The sequence below is a fragment of the Macrobrachium nipponense genome, chromosome 7 (genome assembly GCF_015104395.2).
Source record: "Macrobrachium nipponense isolate FS-2020 chromosome 7, ASM1510439v2, whole genome shotgun sequence".
Lineage (NCBI taxonomy): Eukaryota > Metazoa > Arthropoda > Malacostraca > Decapoda > Palaemonidae > Macrobrachium > Macrobrachium nipponense.
This window is the reverse complement of record NC_061109.1, coordinates 21,150,624-21,168,638: the sequence shown is the minus strand read 5'-3', so window position 1 is coordinate 21,168,638 and position 18,015 is coordinate 21,150,624. Positions and strand designations below refer to the sequence as shown.

Here is an 18,015-nt window from a genome sequence, read left to right as displayed (position 1 = left end):
CATTAGGATATAAAGGACATGGAATTGCCTGTTGTTGTTTGAAGTAGGAAAATACTTTTGTAAGGCATCACCTCATTCCACATTAGGCATTTTTGCTGATTCATCTTTGCTCAGCAAATTGTCTACATTGTCATCATCCTTTGTAGATAGTGTCATCTGAAGTTTGCAGTAAAGCTTCAGTAAGACTTGCATGACATTTGGAATAGAAATGACTTTCATTCTAGAAGAAATTTTATGATAGAAGGAAAATAAATGAAAATGAAAGTAAGCATGTGCAATATGTTAATAATAAGTTGCAAAGTAATGTCAGCAGGAGATGAAAAAAAATGGTAATGATACATTATTTAATGTACAGAGTAACCAGTAAGTACTCTGAAAACTAACACTACAAACTACAAAGAAAGTAGGTTTGCCTAATCTGTACAAAGTGGGGATTTGTAGTTTTGTTTTATTTGGTGTGCACATATATGTATATATGTAGTCTAACAAAAAGTACATTATGTACATATTGCACCCTCCAAAACTGTTTTATATCAAGTTTTGTATAGTACATATAAAGTTGATAGGAAAGGAATAGACCATATTAAAAACTATGTATTGTAAAAATCTCATTGGCATATTTACTGAAAGTTTCTTTGTTCACATCAGAATGACTGAGCAAAATGTGCAGTTCCCCTCGTGCTAGGCTGTGTACAAGTTGCTACTAGATACTGTTCAAGATATATGTACAGTATTGCATTTTTATTAGAAAAGTGCAGCCAATATTTAACCATATGCAAAGTTAATGCAAACGTGAGAATAGAGCAAAGTTGACAGCTACATAACTCTGAACGTATAAACTACTTTATTTAATTTGTTGTGTAGTAAAAAGTTTTTAATTTATGCAACTCATGTTTCTCTATATTTGCAACAGGATGTAATAGGGAATCAGGAGCTGAGAGATATTCTGTGTTATAATTTTGGAGATTTTGGCACTCCCCCAAGCAAAGCTGGTCTTCCCATGCAAACACTGCTTCATTCACATTTTGCTGCAGGTAAGTTTTACCTGTCCACACAAATTAGTATTTTGTTATCTATTGTTGGCCTTTGCACAGTATTTCAACTGTGAGTGCATGTGAATAACGATGATTTCCTTTTTCCACCAAAATGTGTTTTCATGACATTTAGTGGTACAGTCAGCCCTTGACTTACATAGGATTTAATCATGTTAGTTTGACACAGTGGGGTGTGGAAAATAAGGGAAATAACAGATTCAAGCATATTCCAGATTTATAAACATGACTTTTCTGTATTCTGAACGCTTAACAGAATTCACATGAAGTATGTGATATGAAGGCATCGTCATCCTCATGATCCTTGGAATGTTGTGAAGCAAAGAACTAGGGTGTTAGTGAGTGTTAAAAATGAGAGTGACAGAGAGAGAGATAGAATGATATTATTCTATACTGTTTTCTGTAGTTACAGTTTCTCTTCCAAGTGAGCAAACAAAAGCAGTCTGTAAATTTAGAATGAAAGAAAGAGATATGTTGCTGCTACTTGAGAGTATTGTATGTATATATACATATAAATAAATAAGTTTTGATTGGGGTGATTCCATCAGTACTTGATTTCTTTCATCTTGTCACTTCCGTATTCCTATTAAAAGTTTCCCACTTTCTACGGGGTAAGTATCTGACAAACTTGCTGTAAATCAAATCCGATTTAGTGTAGGGTAATTGGATAGTTTGTGGACTTCATTGTAGTAACCTGCTGTATGTAGTACGTACATTAGTTTACTGCAATTAGACTCCACATCCAAATAAAAAACCTTATTTTATTGTTTTGATAAATTGCAGTAGAAATAAGATGTACATTATGAACATGGAAGCCTAACAGCTCAGGTTGAATGGTTCCTGTTTTAAGTGGCTGTTAAACTATAGTAAAAGTAACAGGTCTCTAATGTGTATGAACACAAAAATAATGTTAGCAATTTTTTATATTTCACCATACAACCTTGTACTGTATAGTCATTTTTTACTAGTAGTTATGCAAGACCAGTGAGATCTATTTGTAGTTGAAGTTAGATTCATTGGGCTGTTAGATAGGAGACTAAATGGAATGAATGAAAAGTAACAGCTGAAAAGATGGAGTTGGGGTCAGACATGAAGCTTTAGTACTGCCTGCAAGATGCTACATAAGGAACACTGTAGGTATAACCCCTTTATATGGCCTTACCAACATAGTTGCTCTACTAATTGGTACTGTGGTGACCCATATATGACCCAAGGAGTAAAATTTTAGCAAGTGAAACAGGGATTCTTTCCAATTGGGAGTCATCACCCATCTTGTCAATGACCACCTCACTCATTTTAACCAATGATTGTGACGAAGTGGACATTATGGTTTTAAAATGTAAGGTTTCATTCTGCAAACGTGGTTTTATTTTTATGTGATGTTTAAGAAAGTCTTTTTTTTTTCATCTTTATGTAGGTTCTAGTTATCCAGTTGGGGGAGCATCAGAGATTGCATTTCATATAATTCCAGTTATTGAAGAATCTGGAGGCAAAGTTTTAGTCAGAGCTGAGGTACGTTTCTATAATTATCATGATTCAGTTTTTAAGGAAATATTTCTCTTATAATATTTATGATTTAATCTTGAAACATAGTTGCAACAGCTCAGGAAAACATTGGAAGATAGTGTGAGTACCATGTCTTGAATAATTTCATCCTAGATTTAATTTTTTTTTCTCAGGTTGAGCACATTTTATTGGACTCTGAGGGCAAAGTTTGTGGAGTACAAGTGAAAAAAGGAAGTTCATCTATGGATGTCAATGCCCCTTTGGTCATTTCAGATGCAGGTAGTACAGTATTAAGATATTTATATAATGGATGATGCCCACATTTGCAGTTTTTAACATCCCCTAGACTCAACCCTTATTTACCAGACAGAAGAAGAATGTTAGTGTCATGGTAGTGTGGCAGAATCAAAGCTAACAACAAAGCAATCAAAGCTCCCAGCAGTTATGTTAATCGTAGCGACTCTCACAAAGACCCTCAGCCACACTTTCCCCTCTACGTTACTTTATTTGACAGGACAGTTGGTTCACCAAAAACTACAGACAACAACTTCTCACTCTTGTACTTACCATTTATGACTGTCTTCAAGGCAAGAAGCTGTGCTGTCCGCTGGATAAGGTCGTCAAGACACAACCACCGGTGGGAATCACAACACAAAACAACCAACTGAGTACTACAACCATACAATAACTCAACAACACAACAAATCACTGTACAGATGAACACCAACAACATCAAAACAACAACCTTACAAGTCCACAAACAAAACAACAACACCAAGAAATCACAACACCTCACCAACACACTCAACAACTCACAAGCTCAACAACCTTCCAACTATACAAGCACAACATCCTTCAAGCACCAGCACAACAACCTTCCAACACACAATACCAATAACAGCTCAAATAAAACTCCAGAAAAACACAATACAATTGACCATCAATACTATCTTCCAAAGACCGCTCCCAACTATGACTGACTCCTTACGACTCTTCATAACAGACTGTCGCCATAGACTGCTTCGGCGACCGCTCCAACCAACAACCCAGATGCTTATGCCTGCCATCAAATCACTCCTTATTATCCATCCACCAGTTATGATTCTCTCTCTCTCTCTCTCTCTCTCTCTCTCTCTCTCTCTCTCTTCTCCTCTCTCTCTCTCGCTCTCTCTCTCTCTCTCTCTCTCTCTCTCTCTCTCTCAACCCAACGACACCCTTACTTACTCTCTCGCTCTCACTTACTCTCTCACTCACACTACCTTCAAAGACATTGGCAAATGTAACTACTATTATCCATTATCACTCCTCCATAGTACATACTTGTGCCTTTTTGACCCGTCAATCACCCTCCTCAATTTTTGAGTTTGTAGCACTCTTAACAGTTTCTGTCCAAGATTCTACAGTTTGTTTCTTCACTGCAGGATTGTCATTTTTTTCAGAGTTTTCTAATAATTACCTCATTAACATATACATAAGTGATTTGATATTTTTGAGCAATTTCACTTCTTTCTTGATAAGTGATACAAGTGTGGTTTCTACTTGCTTTGGCCAGCTACATGCCCAGTTGATATTCCAATTGCGGTAAGGGCAGGTACCAATCCATTGTTCCAATCGCTGATAAGGGCAGGTACCAATCCATTGTTTTTTCAATAGCCTGATAGAACAGCATTTAAGGCAGTCTATCAACATAACCATATCCACCATGCTGTAATTGTGCCTTCAGCATTGACTTCGTCTCTATCTTTGTCAGCAACATCAGCAGTAACCACACCTGCTGCCCAGGCTTGAGGGTATTCCATGCCAGGGACCCAGCTTATCAGTGTTCACCTTCTGAAATCCCAACCAGTCACAATCCAGACAGAAAATCCATGGTCATATATGATTGATAGTGGTTGTATTTAGTTAGTGAACTAATGTTTAATGACATAAAAGAAAAAAAATTTAGTAATATGCATCAACATGTACTCATACAGAATTCTAGAAGGCAAGAATAGCTCTCTGTATTCAATAAAAAAAAAGATGAAATTAGCCACAGAAAATTGAAAAATAAGTAAATTCATGTAAAAAAGAAAAAGTTAAGGTTTGATAAACTGGACTTGGTTTAAGGTTGGATGGATGATTATTGAACTAGTCTGGAGGGCTGAGAAATAAATGAATAAATTCTGAAGGGGTTCCTTTAATATAACTGCCTTCTGTTGATGACCTCAGACAGAAATGAGTATTGGGGTACATGAACTAGCTGTAATTACTTTTTTCTCTAAATGCTGTATGGTATTTCAACTTGAAATGCACATTTGTTCAGATACGTAATACAACCCTCGGTCCTGTAACAATAGGAAGGTACTTTGCGGCAGCTGAAACCGGTCGTAAGCTTTGAACAAGGGGGTTTGGTTAGTTAATTACTTGTCTGGCAGTTGGCGGTCGTAGGCTCTGTTTTCTTCACTTCGTGAAGGCTGTTTATCTTTCTCTTTTACTTAGTGTGAATGTACAAAGCCTGCGCAAGTACGTATCTGTGTTTTGTATTTCATTCTCAGTGAATATTGCAAGTGAATATGGATTCCCAAGAGCCGGAAAGACCCCCTCGCCCCCCATCAGCCACAGATTTTGCCCTGGTGTGGAGGGCCGTAAGTGTGGGGCCTTCCGATCATCTGTAGAGGTTGATCCTCATGATTTTTTTGTATCGTGTAAGAGGGCGAGAATGCTCTCGCTCCGAGACATGTGATACTTGTATTTTTTGGTCGGAGGAGCAGTGGGAGCGCTATGGGGGGAGGAAGAAGCTGCGTAAGCTGGCCAAGGAGTCGTCGGAGGGTTCTCCGGCTACGCCCTTGGTTACGGACACGTCTTCCTCTTTTCTCCCTCCATCTCAGCTCCCTCGTATAGCTCCTTTCCCTTTGGGGGAGGTTTCTCACTCTCTCCTCTCTCGATCAGTCGAGCATGGAGAGGGGCCAGAGATACCCCGACATCCAGTCGTACTCGGGGTCCTCCGTTCGCTCAGGGTGGGAACTGTCCTCCCCTGGGCGAGGGGAGACCCCCCCCCTACTAACTCACCCGCGACTTTTTCCTTTCCTCAGACCTGCTTGCCACGGGGGATGATCTCGGACGGGCCTGGTACTTGCTGGGGCTGCAAGGGACACCGACAGTCCAGGGGCTGCTGAGTCACCTGGCGAGAGGGGCCATGCTGGTAACACACGGGCCGATCACCACAACTATCACGATGGTGTCCACGCCGGGCTATGCTGCTCTGCCGCACCTGGTGTACACTCAGCACGTAGCCACGGTGACCCCAACAGCTGGTGTGCAGGCGCCGCTGCCAGAGGTTTCGATGCCTGCTGTGACGCCCCCACCTGGTTTTGCTTCTCCTGCTGCAGCCCCGGACTTCTGGTGTCCCAAGAGCTCTCCTCTGGACCTGCCTCCTGTGCAGAGGATGCTGCCGGTTCCTGCCCCGCCTCTTGTTCCTGAGTATGCTGCCGCTCCAGCCTCTGGTACCAGTTCCTGCCGCCGTCGTTCCTGCCCGTGGTGTTGCTGCTCCCACCCCAGGTCCTTCCGGACAGGTGCAGTCGGGCCCTGTTGCTTCGGCAACTGCCCCGGCTCCGTCCTGGATGGAAGACCTGATGGTGGTGCTGAAGAAGCTGACAAAGAAGAATAAGAGGAGGAAGGTGTTGTCATCGTCTTCATCGTCTTCTTCGTCGTCGTCGTCTGCCGCCGCTTCCCCTTCAACTTCTAAGGCCCCACAGCCGAAGAAGAAGAAGGTTGCCTCCTCCCCCCCTAAGAAGGCTCGCTCTGAGACTTCTAAGGGTCCGTCCCACTCCGGTGGGACGGTTGGGACTTCCGCGGTCCTCCTGTCCCTTCAGGAACGGGGCTTGTCTCTCCTTCCGCAAGGAAGAAGAAGACAGGGACCGGAGGAGTGCCGGCTAACACAGGTACCTCCTCGCCTGGCGCCAGAGGTTCTGCCTCGACGCCAGGTACCTTTTCGGCCTATCGTTCGCGAGTCACCGAGTGTACGGTCATCTGGCGGGGTGACCGTACAGCCATGACCCAGGCAACCGAGTCCGCTCGGCGCCAGGATCCAGGCAAGGAGCGGAAGACTGGCAGGAGGGGTTGCTCAGGTGACTCTCACCAGACCAGTGATCGCTGTCATGGCGATACGCTGGTACCCAGGGTTGACACGACGGTCCCGCTCGCGGGCTGAGGCGAAGAAGCGGTCCCCTCGGTCGCCTGAACCAGCCTCAGCTGGTCCAAGCGGCGTGACGCACCGTGAGGACAGGCCTCGCTCCCACCGTGACAGCATACTCTGCAGGTCCCCTGACTGCCGCTCCTACCGGGACCGGGCGGAGAGGGGGACCAGCAGCAGCTCTTCTGACGCTCGGGACCGTCGCCGCTGTTCTCGGTCCAGCCGCTCTCCCCGGGAGAGCCGCCCGACCAGGCCTGCAGCTCGATCGCCACCGCGGGTTGGTGATCGCCTGCAGCCCCCTCAGCACACCGGTTTTGCCTGTGGGCGCAGGGGGAGCATCAGGTCTGCCTCTCCAATCCCTTCAACTTCCTCGGGCTTCACCGGGAAGAGCGAGGCGATCAGGAGTGATCGCGAGGGGCGCGCTCCTCGCGATCCCGCCACGACACCCTACGAACCTGGCACGGTCCTAGGACCGACCAGATCGTATGCGCAAGTGAAAGGAGGAGACCAGGAGGGGTCTGTTGTAGTTCCTCCTGTGGAAGGAGGAGGGTTTCGGGAGGCATTCTCGCTGGACGGGCTTGACGGTCCGTCTCCGCAGGATGCAGTCACTCCTGAGATCCAGAGGTCATTCGCAGAGGTTATCGTGCTGATTCATCAGCACAACGACCTCGGGGAAGGATCTTCACTCCCACCGTCCGAGCCCACATCGGGCTTAGAGTCATTCTTGGGACCTAAGAAGGAACCCAGGATGACGGTGGGTCTGCCGCGATGGGCCTTGGCTGACAGCGTGCTGAGCTAAGTGGACGCTCTCATCTCCGGACAGGAGGGTTCGCTTTGGTCAGGTAGGTCTCCCAAGCTTCTTCCTCCACCTCTACCGCGACAGAGGCGCTTCTACGTGCCTTCAGAGGACCCTCTGCCGCCCAAACAGGTTAACCCAAAGCTAGCTAGGCTAACTCCGGGGGTGTTTCTGCCCCAGCTTCTGTCGGAGAACCTTTGGTTCTCGCAGTAAGAGGCACTTGCCTTGGAATCTACCGCAATGGTAGCATTCCAAGCAGTCTTCTGGATCGACCTGTGGTCCCTCATCGTCGAAAGCCGCCGGCCCTCCTTGTGGAACATTACTCCTGAAGGGGACCTGGCTTTTGTGAGACTGTGCCAGTCTGGGGGTAGGGCCATCGCCTACCTGGCCCACCAGACGGCTAACCTGTGGGCCAGTCTGGTTCTCCGGTGTAGAGATGCTGTTCTCACCTGAGTGACCGGGGCGGCTGGACGTGAGGCGGCTCTGGGTCTTCGCAACGGACCGGTGGGCGTTGTTGATTTCAGCCTTTCTCTTCCCCAGAGAGATGGTGGACGCTGCGGTGGAACAGCGGTACACTGACGACAGTGACCGTCTTGTACACCAGGCAGTCTCCAAGGTGGCTGGGCAACTTCGGACGACTGTGGGCTAAGCCCGAGAGCTTAGCTAGCGCTTCCTCTGCAGCCAAGACTGTTGCCTCATCGAAGCCGAGAGGAAAGACTGCCTTCGACTTCTACTGTAAGGAGTGACTGTAACCGACCCTCCTCCCAGTCCTTCTCTCGAGGAGGATCTGGGAAGAAGAAGTCGAAGAGAGGAGGGAAACGCTAGGGATGGCGTTCCCCCTCACCTCCTGCCGGAAGTTGGGGGGTTGCCTGGCGAGCTATTGGGCAACATGGCAGCACTACGGTGCGGAGACCTGAATAGTAATGTCCTTCGGGAGGGATATCTACTACCCTTCGAATCTCGGCCACCCCTCACCTCCAACTTGGTCCATCTGCAAACCTACATTCCTGGCTCGACCGAGGACGTGATGCTTCAGCAGGAAGTAGAAGCCATGCTGAGCAAATTTGCTGTGGAGATCGTACAGGATCAGTCGCCGGGCTTCTACAGCCGACTCTTCCTGGTGGAGAAGTCTTCGGGAGGCTGGCGCCCGGTGATAGATCTCTCTCCCTTGAACCAATTCGTTCGCCAGACTCGGTTCACGATGGAAACAGCACGTTCAGTGCTCTATTCCATCAGGGGAGAACGACTTCATGCTTTCGGTGGATCTGAAGGACACGTATTTCCAGATACCCATCCATCAATCCTCCAGGAAGTACCTCCGCTTCATCCTCGACGGGACGGTGTACCAATTCAGGGCACTTTGTTTCGGTCTCTCAACCGCCCCACAGGTGTTCACGCAAGTGGTCACGCTGGTGTCGGCTTGGGCCCACTCGGTAGGGATACGTCTCTTGAGGTATCTCGATGATTGGTTAGTCCTGGCGAGCTCCCACTCACAGTTGCTACAAGACAGAGATCGACTCCCCGAATTCTGCCGCGATCTGGGGACCGTAGTGAATTACGAGAAGTCAGACCTCGAGCCCAAGCAGAGGATGAAGTACCTGGGCATGCTGATCGACACGGTAGCAGGGCGAGTCTTCCCCACAGATTCGCGGATCAGCAGATTCAGGGAGGCAGCAAGACAGTTCCTGTCTCTATGGGAGCAACCAGCTCAGCAGTGGCAGGTCATGATCGGTCACCTGTCGTTTCTCGAGAAGCTAGTCCCTCACGGGCGTCTTCACCTGTGGTCTCTTCAATGGAGACTAAAGGAGTGTTGGTCACAGGCAAGGGACCCTCCCTTCTTCCCCGTGTCCCTCACAGAGGAGGTGAGGCAGGACCTAGCCTGGTGGCTGGACGACGGGAACCTCGTAAGAGGAGTGCCTCTTCGCACTCTCTCTCTCTCTCTCTCTCTCTCTCTCTCTCTCTCTCTCTCTCTCTCTCTCTCTCATCCAGACGTGGCGGAAAGGCTCTTCAACCTGTGGGGGCGTCCAGTCGTGGATCTGTTCACCACCCGGCACAACAGAAAACTCCAGGTTTTCTACTCGGTTGTGCCGGACCCATGGGCAACTGCAGAGGACGCTCTTCAACATCCGTGGGACAACCTCTTCGTCTGCGCCTTTCCCCCGTTCTGTCTGACTCGCAAAGTGATCAGCAGGGCGTTGATCACCGCGAACCTTCGGATGATCCTGGTGGCGCCCAAACGACCTCAGGCCGTTTGGTACCCGGACCTGCTGGCTCTGCTTGCCGAAGTGCCGAGAGAGATTCCCCCCTGGCACAACCTCCTGTGCCACCCACACGTAGAACGGTACCACCGGTCCGTCGAGTCCCTGTGTCTTCACGGCTGGCTGTTAGCCACCATCTCGCAAGAGATGGCTTTTCTTGCAGCACAGCAACAGAGATGGCTGGATACCTCAGACAGTCCTCTGCAGCTGTCTACCAGGGGAAGTGGTCCGTCTTCCGTGGTTGGTGTCGTGGACGGGGTCTCTCTCCTCTCAGAGCCACTCTTCAGCAGGTAGCGGATTTCCTCATCTTCCTTCGTCGAGAGAAGCTCCTCTCCGTCCAGTTAAAGGATACAGAGCCACCCTGGCCCTAGTCCTTGAACTGCGAGGTGTGGACATCTCCTCTTCTTTAGAGATCTCCTTCCTGATGAAGAGCTTCGAGAGGTCTTGCCCACCCAGGGAACTCAGGCCTCCGGGGTGGGATGTGCTCGTCCTTAGGAGTTTGACTCGCAGACCCTTCTAGCCACTCCAAGAGTCGTCAGACAGGGATCTGACCCTCAAGACCCTCTTCCTGCTGGCCCTGGCATCGGCGAAGAGAGTAGGGGAACTTCATGGTCTTTCCTTTGATGTCAAGCATGCCAAGGGATGGGGATCCGTGACTCTCGATTTCGTCCCAAACTTCATAGCAAAGACTCAGAACCCTTTTGGTCCCTGACGACTGGTTCAAGTCCTTCACGATCCCCACCCTGAAGGATTTCACCGATAATGATGCGGATGAGATGCTGCTTTGTCCTGTGAGGGCGCTAAGGCGCTATCTGAAGAGAACTCGGCACCTCAGGCCTGAGTGTTGACGCCTCTTCGTTAGCACTGGGGTTACCAAGAAAGAAGTTTTTCAAGAACCACACTTTCTTTCTGGCTGCGTGAGGTGATCAGGAGGGCGTACGACACAGCTGATAGTGACGACACCTGTACCCTTCGTCCAAGAGCCCGCGAAGTCAGAGGTATTGGTCCAACCCTTGCGTTCCGCAAGAACTTCTCCCTGGTGCAGGTTCTGAAGGCAGGGGTTTGGGCAACCCAGACCACTTCACTTCATTCTACCTTGGGATATCACCCACAGGTCCTTGGACACTTTTTCCTTGGGACCCTTGGTGGCTGCTCAACAAGTTGTGTAGTCTACCCAGCACCCGAGCAGACAGAACAGCATCGCATCCTTGTGTGACTGTATGCATGGACGAGTGAAAGAGAGTGTGACTGGCTTCTCTTCCTCATTTGTTCTTCTCCTCTACCTGTGGGCAGAGTGCCGCGGTCGTCACTATGCTGAACCGGAGGCCGATGCAGGTAAGCTACACAACCAAGCTCCATTCTATCCCTTTCAGTAGGGATAGAAGTGTCTATCCACCACTCCCTGACAAGGGGGGGGAGAGTGGAAGCCACAAGAGACAAACCCATGACTTCATTTTGGGTCTTGAAGTAGGAACTAGTTCTTGCCTTTTGCTATTTATAAGAGGTACGCTTGTCTCCCTTTTTTAAATCTGGTCCAGAAGTCTGACCACTGATCCTGTGGTGCACACCCCAATCAGCTGGACAGAGGCTAGGATCCCTCCCTTTGCTCTTACGACCAGGGAGGGAATCCAAGGGTTTTGTATACGTATCGGAACAAATAACAATTTGTCGGAAAATTGTATTTTTCCTCATATACAAACCTGAGGTCCTTTACATATAGTCCCACCTCTACTTGTCCCACTGCCGGACAAGTAGGTTAACCTACCGAAAAACCCCCTTGTTCGAAGCGTACGTCCGGGCCTTAAAGCAAAGGGGAATCCTCCCTCCCTCGCCAGTCGAGCTGACCGCTAACTGCTGGACAAGTAGTTCTAACTACCGAAACCCCCCTTGTTCGAAGCTTACGTCCGGTTCAGCTGCCGCTAAGTACCTTCCTATTGTTAAAGGACCTCAGGTTTGTATAGTTAGGAAAAATACAATTTCCGACAAATTGTTATTTCTGTGAAACTTTGGCAGAAGTTTTTATGGCTACAATTTTCACTGAGTTATCTAATATGTGTGTGTTAAGTGTAATTGAAAGATTTGACATCTTTTATATTTTCACCAGGTGTTTACAACACATACAAGAAGTTATTGCCTTTGGAAGTAGCTTCATCATCGAACCTGTGGTCCGTGTTTAAGAGTTGTGAGTCTGGACCTGGTTGCATGTCAGTCTTTGTGGGCCTTGATTGCCCTGCTGAAGACCTTGACATATATCACAGGAAGAATGTTTGGGCCTTTTCAGACAATGACATTGATAAGGTGAAACACTTCTAAGTGTTATTTTTGTAGTAGATACAATTGACTCTCAGTACATGGTTGTGAATATATTCCTTAACAGCATAATCCTTTTGGGGTGCAGTCTACTGTGTTCTTTGTGCAGCCCCTGAAGGCAGTTCAAGGCTCTTTGCTATATCCCTTTAATTTTTACCTGAATCTGCTCAAAATTTTATGTCACCTCCATTTACTGTGTTCCCATTTGGCTGTCAAATTTCTTAAGCTGTTTTGTCCCCTCATTATGTATTGACATCTTTATACAGTTAACAAGTCCCTCATGAAATGTATGTTTGTAAATGTTATCTAGCCAGTCAAACTTGTAAACAATGTATATATAGAATGTTTAATAACTTTTCCCAGAAATACTTATCTTTTATGTGAAAATTCAAAATATTGTTCTGGTTTTTATTCTGTACTCATAAGTATACATAAAGCTAAAACTTTACCTTTTACTCTTTGTATGCTCCTTTTTGTCTCCTACCATCCAGCTGCACAGCTTAAATTTCTCACTTCCCCAACTTTTACCTCTGATCCCTGTGAAAGTCAAGGGTGTCCCTGAGATATCTTTTCACAACTGTTTTCTTGACAGTTTTTTATTTTTTCCTTTACAGTTGGCTCTTGATTATCTTAGCATGACCCGTGAGGAAGCAGAAAATGTTGATGTACCATTAATCTTTATATCCTTTCCCTCGACAAAAGACCCCGAATGGAACAAGGAAGTAATCCAGGTACTGTACTGTATTTCTCAAAAATTGCATTTTCAAGATTCCAGTCATGCATTAGTTAGTGCCATTTATCTTTTCTTTATACATACAAAAGAAGTATTTTCACTGTTTCATTAAACCAAGGACTTCCACCATAGATTTAGTTTATTCATTAGTTCATGTTTCCCGCTTGGCATTCTGATTAATAAGTCTCTTCCAATACATTTTATTTTAAAATGTGCCTATACCTACATGAATGTGGTTGTTTCATCATTGGAGATTTATCTGTAACACTTCAGAGCTAAAAAAGAGTCTGGGGAAATTGCCTAACCCTTGTATGAATTATGGAAGCTAAATGTCCCACAGTGAAAAAACAAATTTGAGAAACTTAACCTAAATGTACTTGACTAGTGGTTACTTGCTGTTTATAAATGAATGTGAAATTGACAGCAGTTTTCTACATATTGTTAGTTTGTTCCGACACGGCATACAAACCTTCGGAGATTCCTTTTACAATAGGAAGGTACTAGCGGCAGCTGGATAGGTCGTAAGCTTTCGAACAAGGGTTCGGTAGTTAACTGCTTGTCCGACAGGCGCGCGCGCGCGACTGGGAGGTAAACAAACCACTTTTGCTTTCGGTCCTGCTGGCGTGTAGACGTGTATCATCGCTCTCTTGCCCCTTGCTTATCGTCGTTGCTTTTTTTTTTCGCATGGTTGTGTTTTTCCTTTTCTATTTATCTAGTGAAACTGAATTGTAAGTACAATCATTTCATCTTTATTTCCATTGAATTAAAGGATCTTGGTTTCTCCACGCCCTCCGATTACCCGAGTGCCGGGACTGAAGGGCGTAAGTGCGGGAATTCATTTTTCCCAGAAATGATCCTCGTATTGTGTATGCTCGGTGCCGAGGGCGGGAGAGCGCTCGCTCGAGCTTATATTTTGGTTGGAAATGTAGTAGATGAAAATCGTAAGTAAGTGCCCTTTTCATTTATATTTTTTTGACCTGCATGCTCGTTGCCGAGCGAATGCGCTCGGCACGAAAACTTATTCTGTCTGGAAGTGGAATCGCATGTACAGTATTCTTTTTCATTTTCATATATTTATTTTGATTGTAGCAATACTCATTTTGGATCAGTTTCCGCTCTTACCCGGAAATTGATCCTTTCCCCTTTTTATTTGAATGAAGTGAAATCGCAAGTGCAGTTCTTTTTCTTTTTCATCATATTTTATTGAGATTGCATTATTTACTTGATCAATGTTTCCGCTATTTCCCGGGAATTGATCCTTCCCCTTTTTATTTTGTATGAAGTGAAATCGCAAGCGCAGTATTCTTTTTCCATTTTCATATATATTTTGATTGCATCAATTCATTATGGATCAAGGTTTCCGTTCGGGAATGGTCCTTTTACCCAATTGCTCGGTACCGAGGGCGCAAATGCGCTCGCTCCGAGCCCTTATTCATTGTGAATCGTAATGCAAGATTCTTTTCATGTTATTCCTTTTGTATTATTGATTGCATTTTTGTAAATTTATTGTTTTCCTTATTGATTGCCTCAATACTTAAATGTCGGTTTCCGATTTAACTTAATAGGAAAAACCCTGTCTTTAAGCAATGGAAGTAGCTAAGCGGCAGCTGGAACGGTCGTAAGCTTCGAACAAGGGGAGAACGGTAGTTAACTGCTTGTCCGATCGTCGCGCGCCGCGCGACTGGGAGGTAAACAAACCACTTTTGCTTTCGGCCGCGGGTGTGAAGGACGTGTTCGTCATCGCTCTCTGCCCGCTTCATCGTCGTATGCTTTGTTTATATTGTGTTTTCTACTAATGGTTTGTTTGACTTGAAAATGAAACTGTAAGTACACTGTTTTCATTTTCATTACTTAATTATGAACCCTTGAATTATGTCTCGGTGCCGAGGGCGGGCGCGCTCGCGCCGAGTCGAAAGGTGTAATTGAAAATGTAAGTACTTTTTTCATTATATTTTTGCCCTGTGCGTTCGTTACCGAGAGTGTGATTGCGCTCGGCACGAACTTTTAATTTTGTATAATAGAATGCAATGAAAGTGGATTCGCAATTGCAATATTCTTTTCATTTTCATTTATTGATTGCATGAATTTAATCTGGATCAATTTTCGTTCTTACCCGGGAATGATCCTTACGATTTTTATGTGAAATGAAATCGCAAGTGCAGTATTCTGTTTCATTTTCATATATATTTCATGATAGCATCATATTATTGGATCAAGTTTCCGTTCTTACCCGGGGAATTGATCTTTTTCTCCTTTAAGTTCTATGAAGTGAATCGCAAGGGCAGTATTCTGTTTCATTTTCATATTACTTTTCACTGCTGTGCGGGGGTGGGGGAAGCGAAGGTCTGCCAGGAAGTTGGTAGCCGATTCTTCGTCTTCCTTCCTGCCCCCCGCTCAGCTTCTTCATTGTATTTTGTATTTGGGGTCTTCTTCCTTGCGTTCGGGTGGGGGTGGGGCATGTCTTCCCCCGTGCGTGAGGGAACCCCTCTTACTAATCTATCTATGTTACCGCAGGTGCTACATCCGTGGGAGACGACCTTGGATGTAGAATGTAGATCCTCACGAGGTTTGTACTCGTTGTCGGGGGCGAGAGTGCTCCCGCAACGAGCCCTGTGTAATGTGTATGCATTCGTCAGAGGCGCAGTGGGTGCTGTACGAGGACACAAGAAGTCATCGGAAGTCCAGTGACTCCTTTGGTAACGGACGTCCAGTTGTACTCGGGGTCTTCCGTCCGCTCTGGGTGGGGTTGGTTTTTCTCTCCCCCCAGGCGCGAGGAAGCCCCTCTAATTAACCGACTGTTGCTTCCGCAGGTTTGCCATCAGCGAGGACGACCTGGGACAGGTGTGGGAGTCGCTGGGACTGCAGGGGTTGATTCAGCGGTTGGCGGGGTCGGCAGTGGTCACTCATGATACGGTAACCACTACAACAACCACAATCTCGACACCAGCATATGAGATGTCACCGCACCTGGTGTACACACCACATGTCATGTCGGTAACACCCACGGCTGCAATCCAGAACCAATTCCTGCCGTGCCAATCAGGACGGTGCCACCGCCACCTGGGTTCTTTGTATTGCCGACCCCGGACTGCCGCTGCCCAAAGAGTACCCCCCTGGACCTGCCGCCAGTGCCGAGGATGACGGTAGCTGCCGACAGGACGCCTGTCTCTCCTGTGGTACCTGCCGTGCCTGCCGTACCTGTTGCGGTCCCAGCCGCTCATTCCCTTTCAGATCAGGTGCCTGCTGCTCATTCACTTTCAGATGTTCCTGCTGTTCCTGTTGTTCCTGCTGTTGGTGATGCTGTCACAGTCTCAGGTCTTTCCGGACAGGTGCAGTCGGGCCCTGTTGCTTCGGCAACTGCCCCGGCTCCCTCCTGGATGGAAGACCTGACGTCTGTCCTGCGGAGCCTGGCGAAGAAGAAGAGGAAGAGGAAGAAGGTGTCGTCGTCGTCTTCGTCGTCTTCTTCGTCGTCCGCTGCCTCTCCTTCCCTTCGACTTCTAAGGCCAAACAGCCGAAGAAGAAGAAGGTTGCCTCCTTCCCCCCTAGAAGACTCCTTCGGATCTTCTAAGGGCCCGGCTCGCTCAGGCGAGCTGGGGAGCTCTTCTGCTGGTCCTCCTGTTCCTTCGGGAACGGGGCCCGTCGCTTCTTCTGCAAGAAGAAGTCGACGGGGACCAGAGGGCACCAGCCTCGGTGGTGCGTCCTCACCTGGTGCTATGCGGGTTCTGCCGCTAAACCAGGTTCCGTCTCGGCCGCTTCTCGTTCGCGAGAAGCACCGAGTGGACGCTCTTCCAAGAAGAACCGTTCCAGCCAAAGTTTTGACGCCCGAGCTCGCTCGCCGTCAAGACAGCGGCGCGGAGCAGAAGACTGGCGAGAGTCGTGCACACGACTCTCGCCAGGCCAGTGGACGCTCTCGCAGCGATCAACTGGCTGCTCGGGCTAACGTGACGGTCGCTGATCAGCCACGGGTTGAGGCGAGGAAGGAGTCCCCGCGGCCGCCGGTACCAGCCACGGCTGGTACCAGCGACTCGACGCGCCGAGAGGACGCTGGCCGGTCTCGACGCGACACAGAGCCTAGCAGGTCACCCGTCCGCCGCTCCCGATGGGACCGGGCGGAGACGGTGACCAGCGGCAGCTCGCCTGACGCTAGAGATCGGTCTCGACGGTTTTTCTCAGCCGAGCCAATCGCCCCAGGCGAGCGGTAAGGCTAGGCCTGCTGCTCGACCGTCACCGCGGGTTGACGATCAGCAGCAGCCCTCCACGCACGCTGGTCCTGCCAGCGAGCGAGGGGGAGCGTCAGGTCTGCCTCTCCCATAACGGGTTGAGGCGAGGAAGGGGCCCACCGCGGCCGTCGGTACCAGCCACGGCTGGTACCAGCGGCTCGACGCGCCGAGAGGACGCTCGCCGGTCTCACCGTGACAGCGAGCCTAGCAGGTCACCTGACGCCGCTCCCATCGGGACCGGGCGGAGGGAAGACGGTAACCAGCAACAGCTCGCCTGACGCTAGAGATCAGCGTCGACGTTCTCAGCCAAGCCTCTCGCCTCAGGCGAGCGGCAAGGCTAGGCATGCTGCTCGATCGCCACCGCGGGTTGACGATCAGCAGCAGCCCTCCAAGCACGCTGGTCCTGCCAGCGAGCTAGGGGGGGAGCGTCAGGTCTGCCTCTCCTGTACCTTCAACCTCCTCGGGCTACGCCGGGAGGAGCGAGGTACCTATGAGTGATCGCGAGAGGTGCGCCGCTCGCGACCCCGCTATGACGCCGTATGGACCAGGCACGGTTCTAGGACCGACCAGGACATACGCGCAAGTTAGCTGGAGGCGACGTCAGGGGTCTGCCCGCTCTTCCTCCTTCTGAAGGAGGAGTATCTAGGGATCTGTTCTTGTTGGAGGGACTGGACGGTCCTACTCCGCAAGACGCGGTTACTCCCGAGATACAGAGGAATTTGCAGAAGTCATTAAGCTGATTCGTCAGCATAATGACCCTGCGGAAGGATTGCCCGCTCCCACCAGCAGAGCCCACGTCTCTGCTCGAGTCGTTTTGGGGCCCGAGAGGGAACCCAAACCGACGGTGGGTCTGCCCCGCGATCGGAGCTTGCCGATTCTGTCTCGAACCAGTGTCTCGTCTCCGGACAAGAAGGCTCTCTCAGTTCTGGCCGGTCGATCAAGCTACTTCCACCTCCTCTACTGCGACAG

General features: G+C 48.4%; 1 protein-coding gene across 1 annotated transcript in view; it reads left to right on the top strand.

Annotated features, from left to right (window-relative positions):
• Window positions 1-18,015, top strand: part of LOC135217175 (all-trans-retinol 13,14-reductase-like) — a 289,079-nt gene that overhangs the window by 183,554 nt on the left and 87,510 nt on the right. The window contains 4 exon segments of the mRNA XM_064252897.1: window positions 914-1,034; window positions 2,470-2,564; window positions 2,732-2,837; window positions 11,888-12,081. Coding sequence (XP_064108967.1) covers window positions 914-1,034; window positions 2,470-2,564; window positions 2,732-2,837; window positions 11,888-12,081 — 516 coding nt within the window.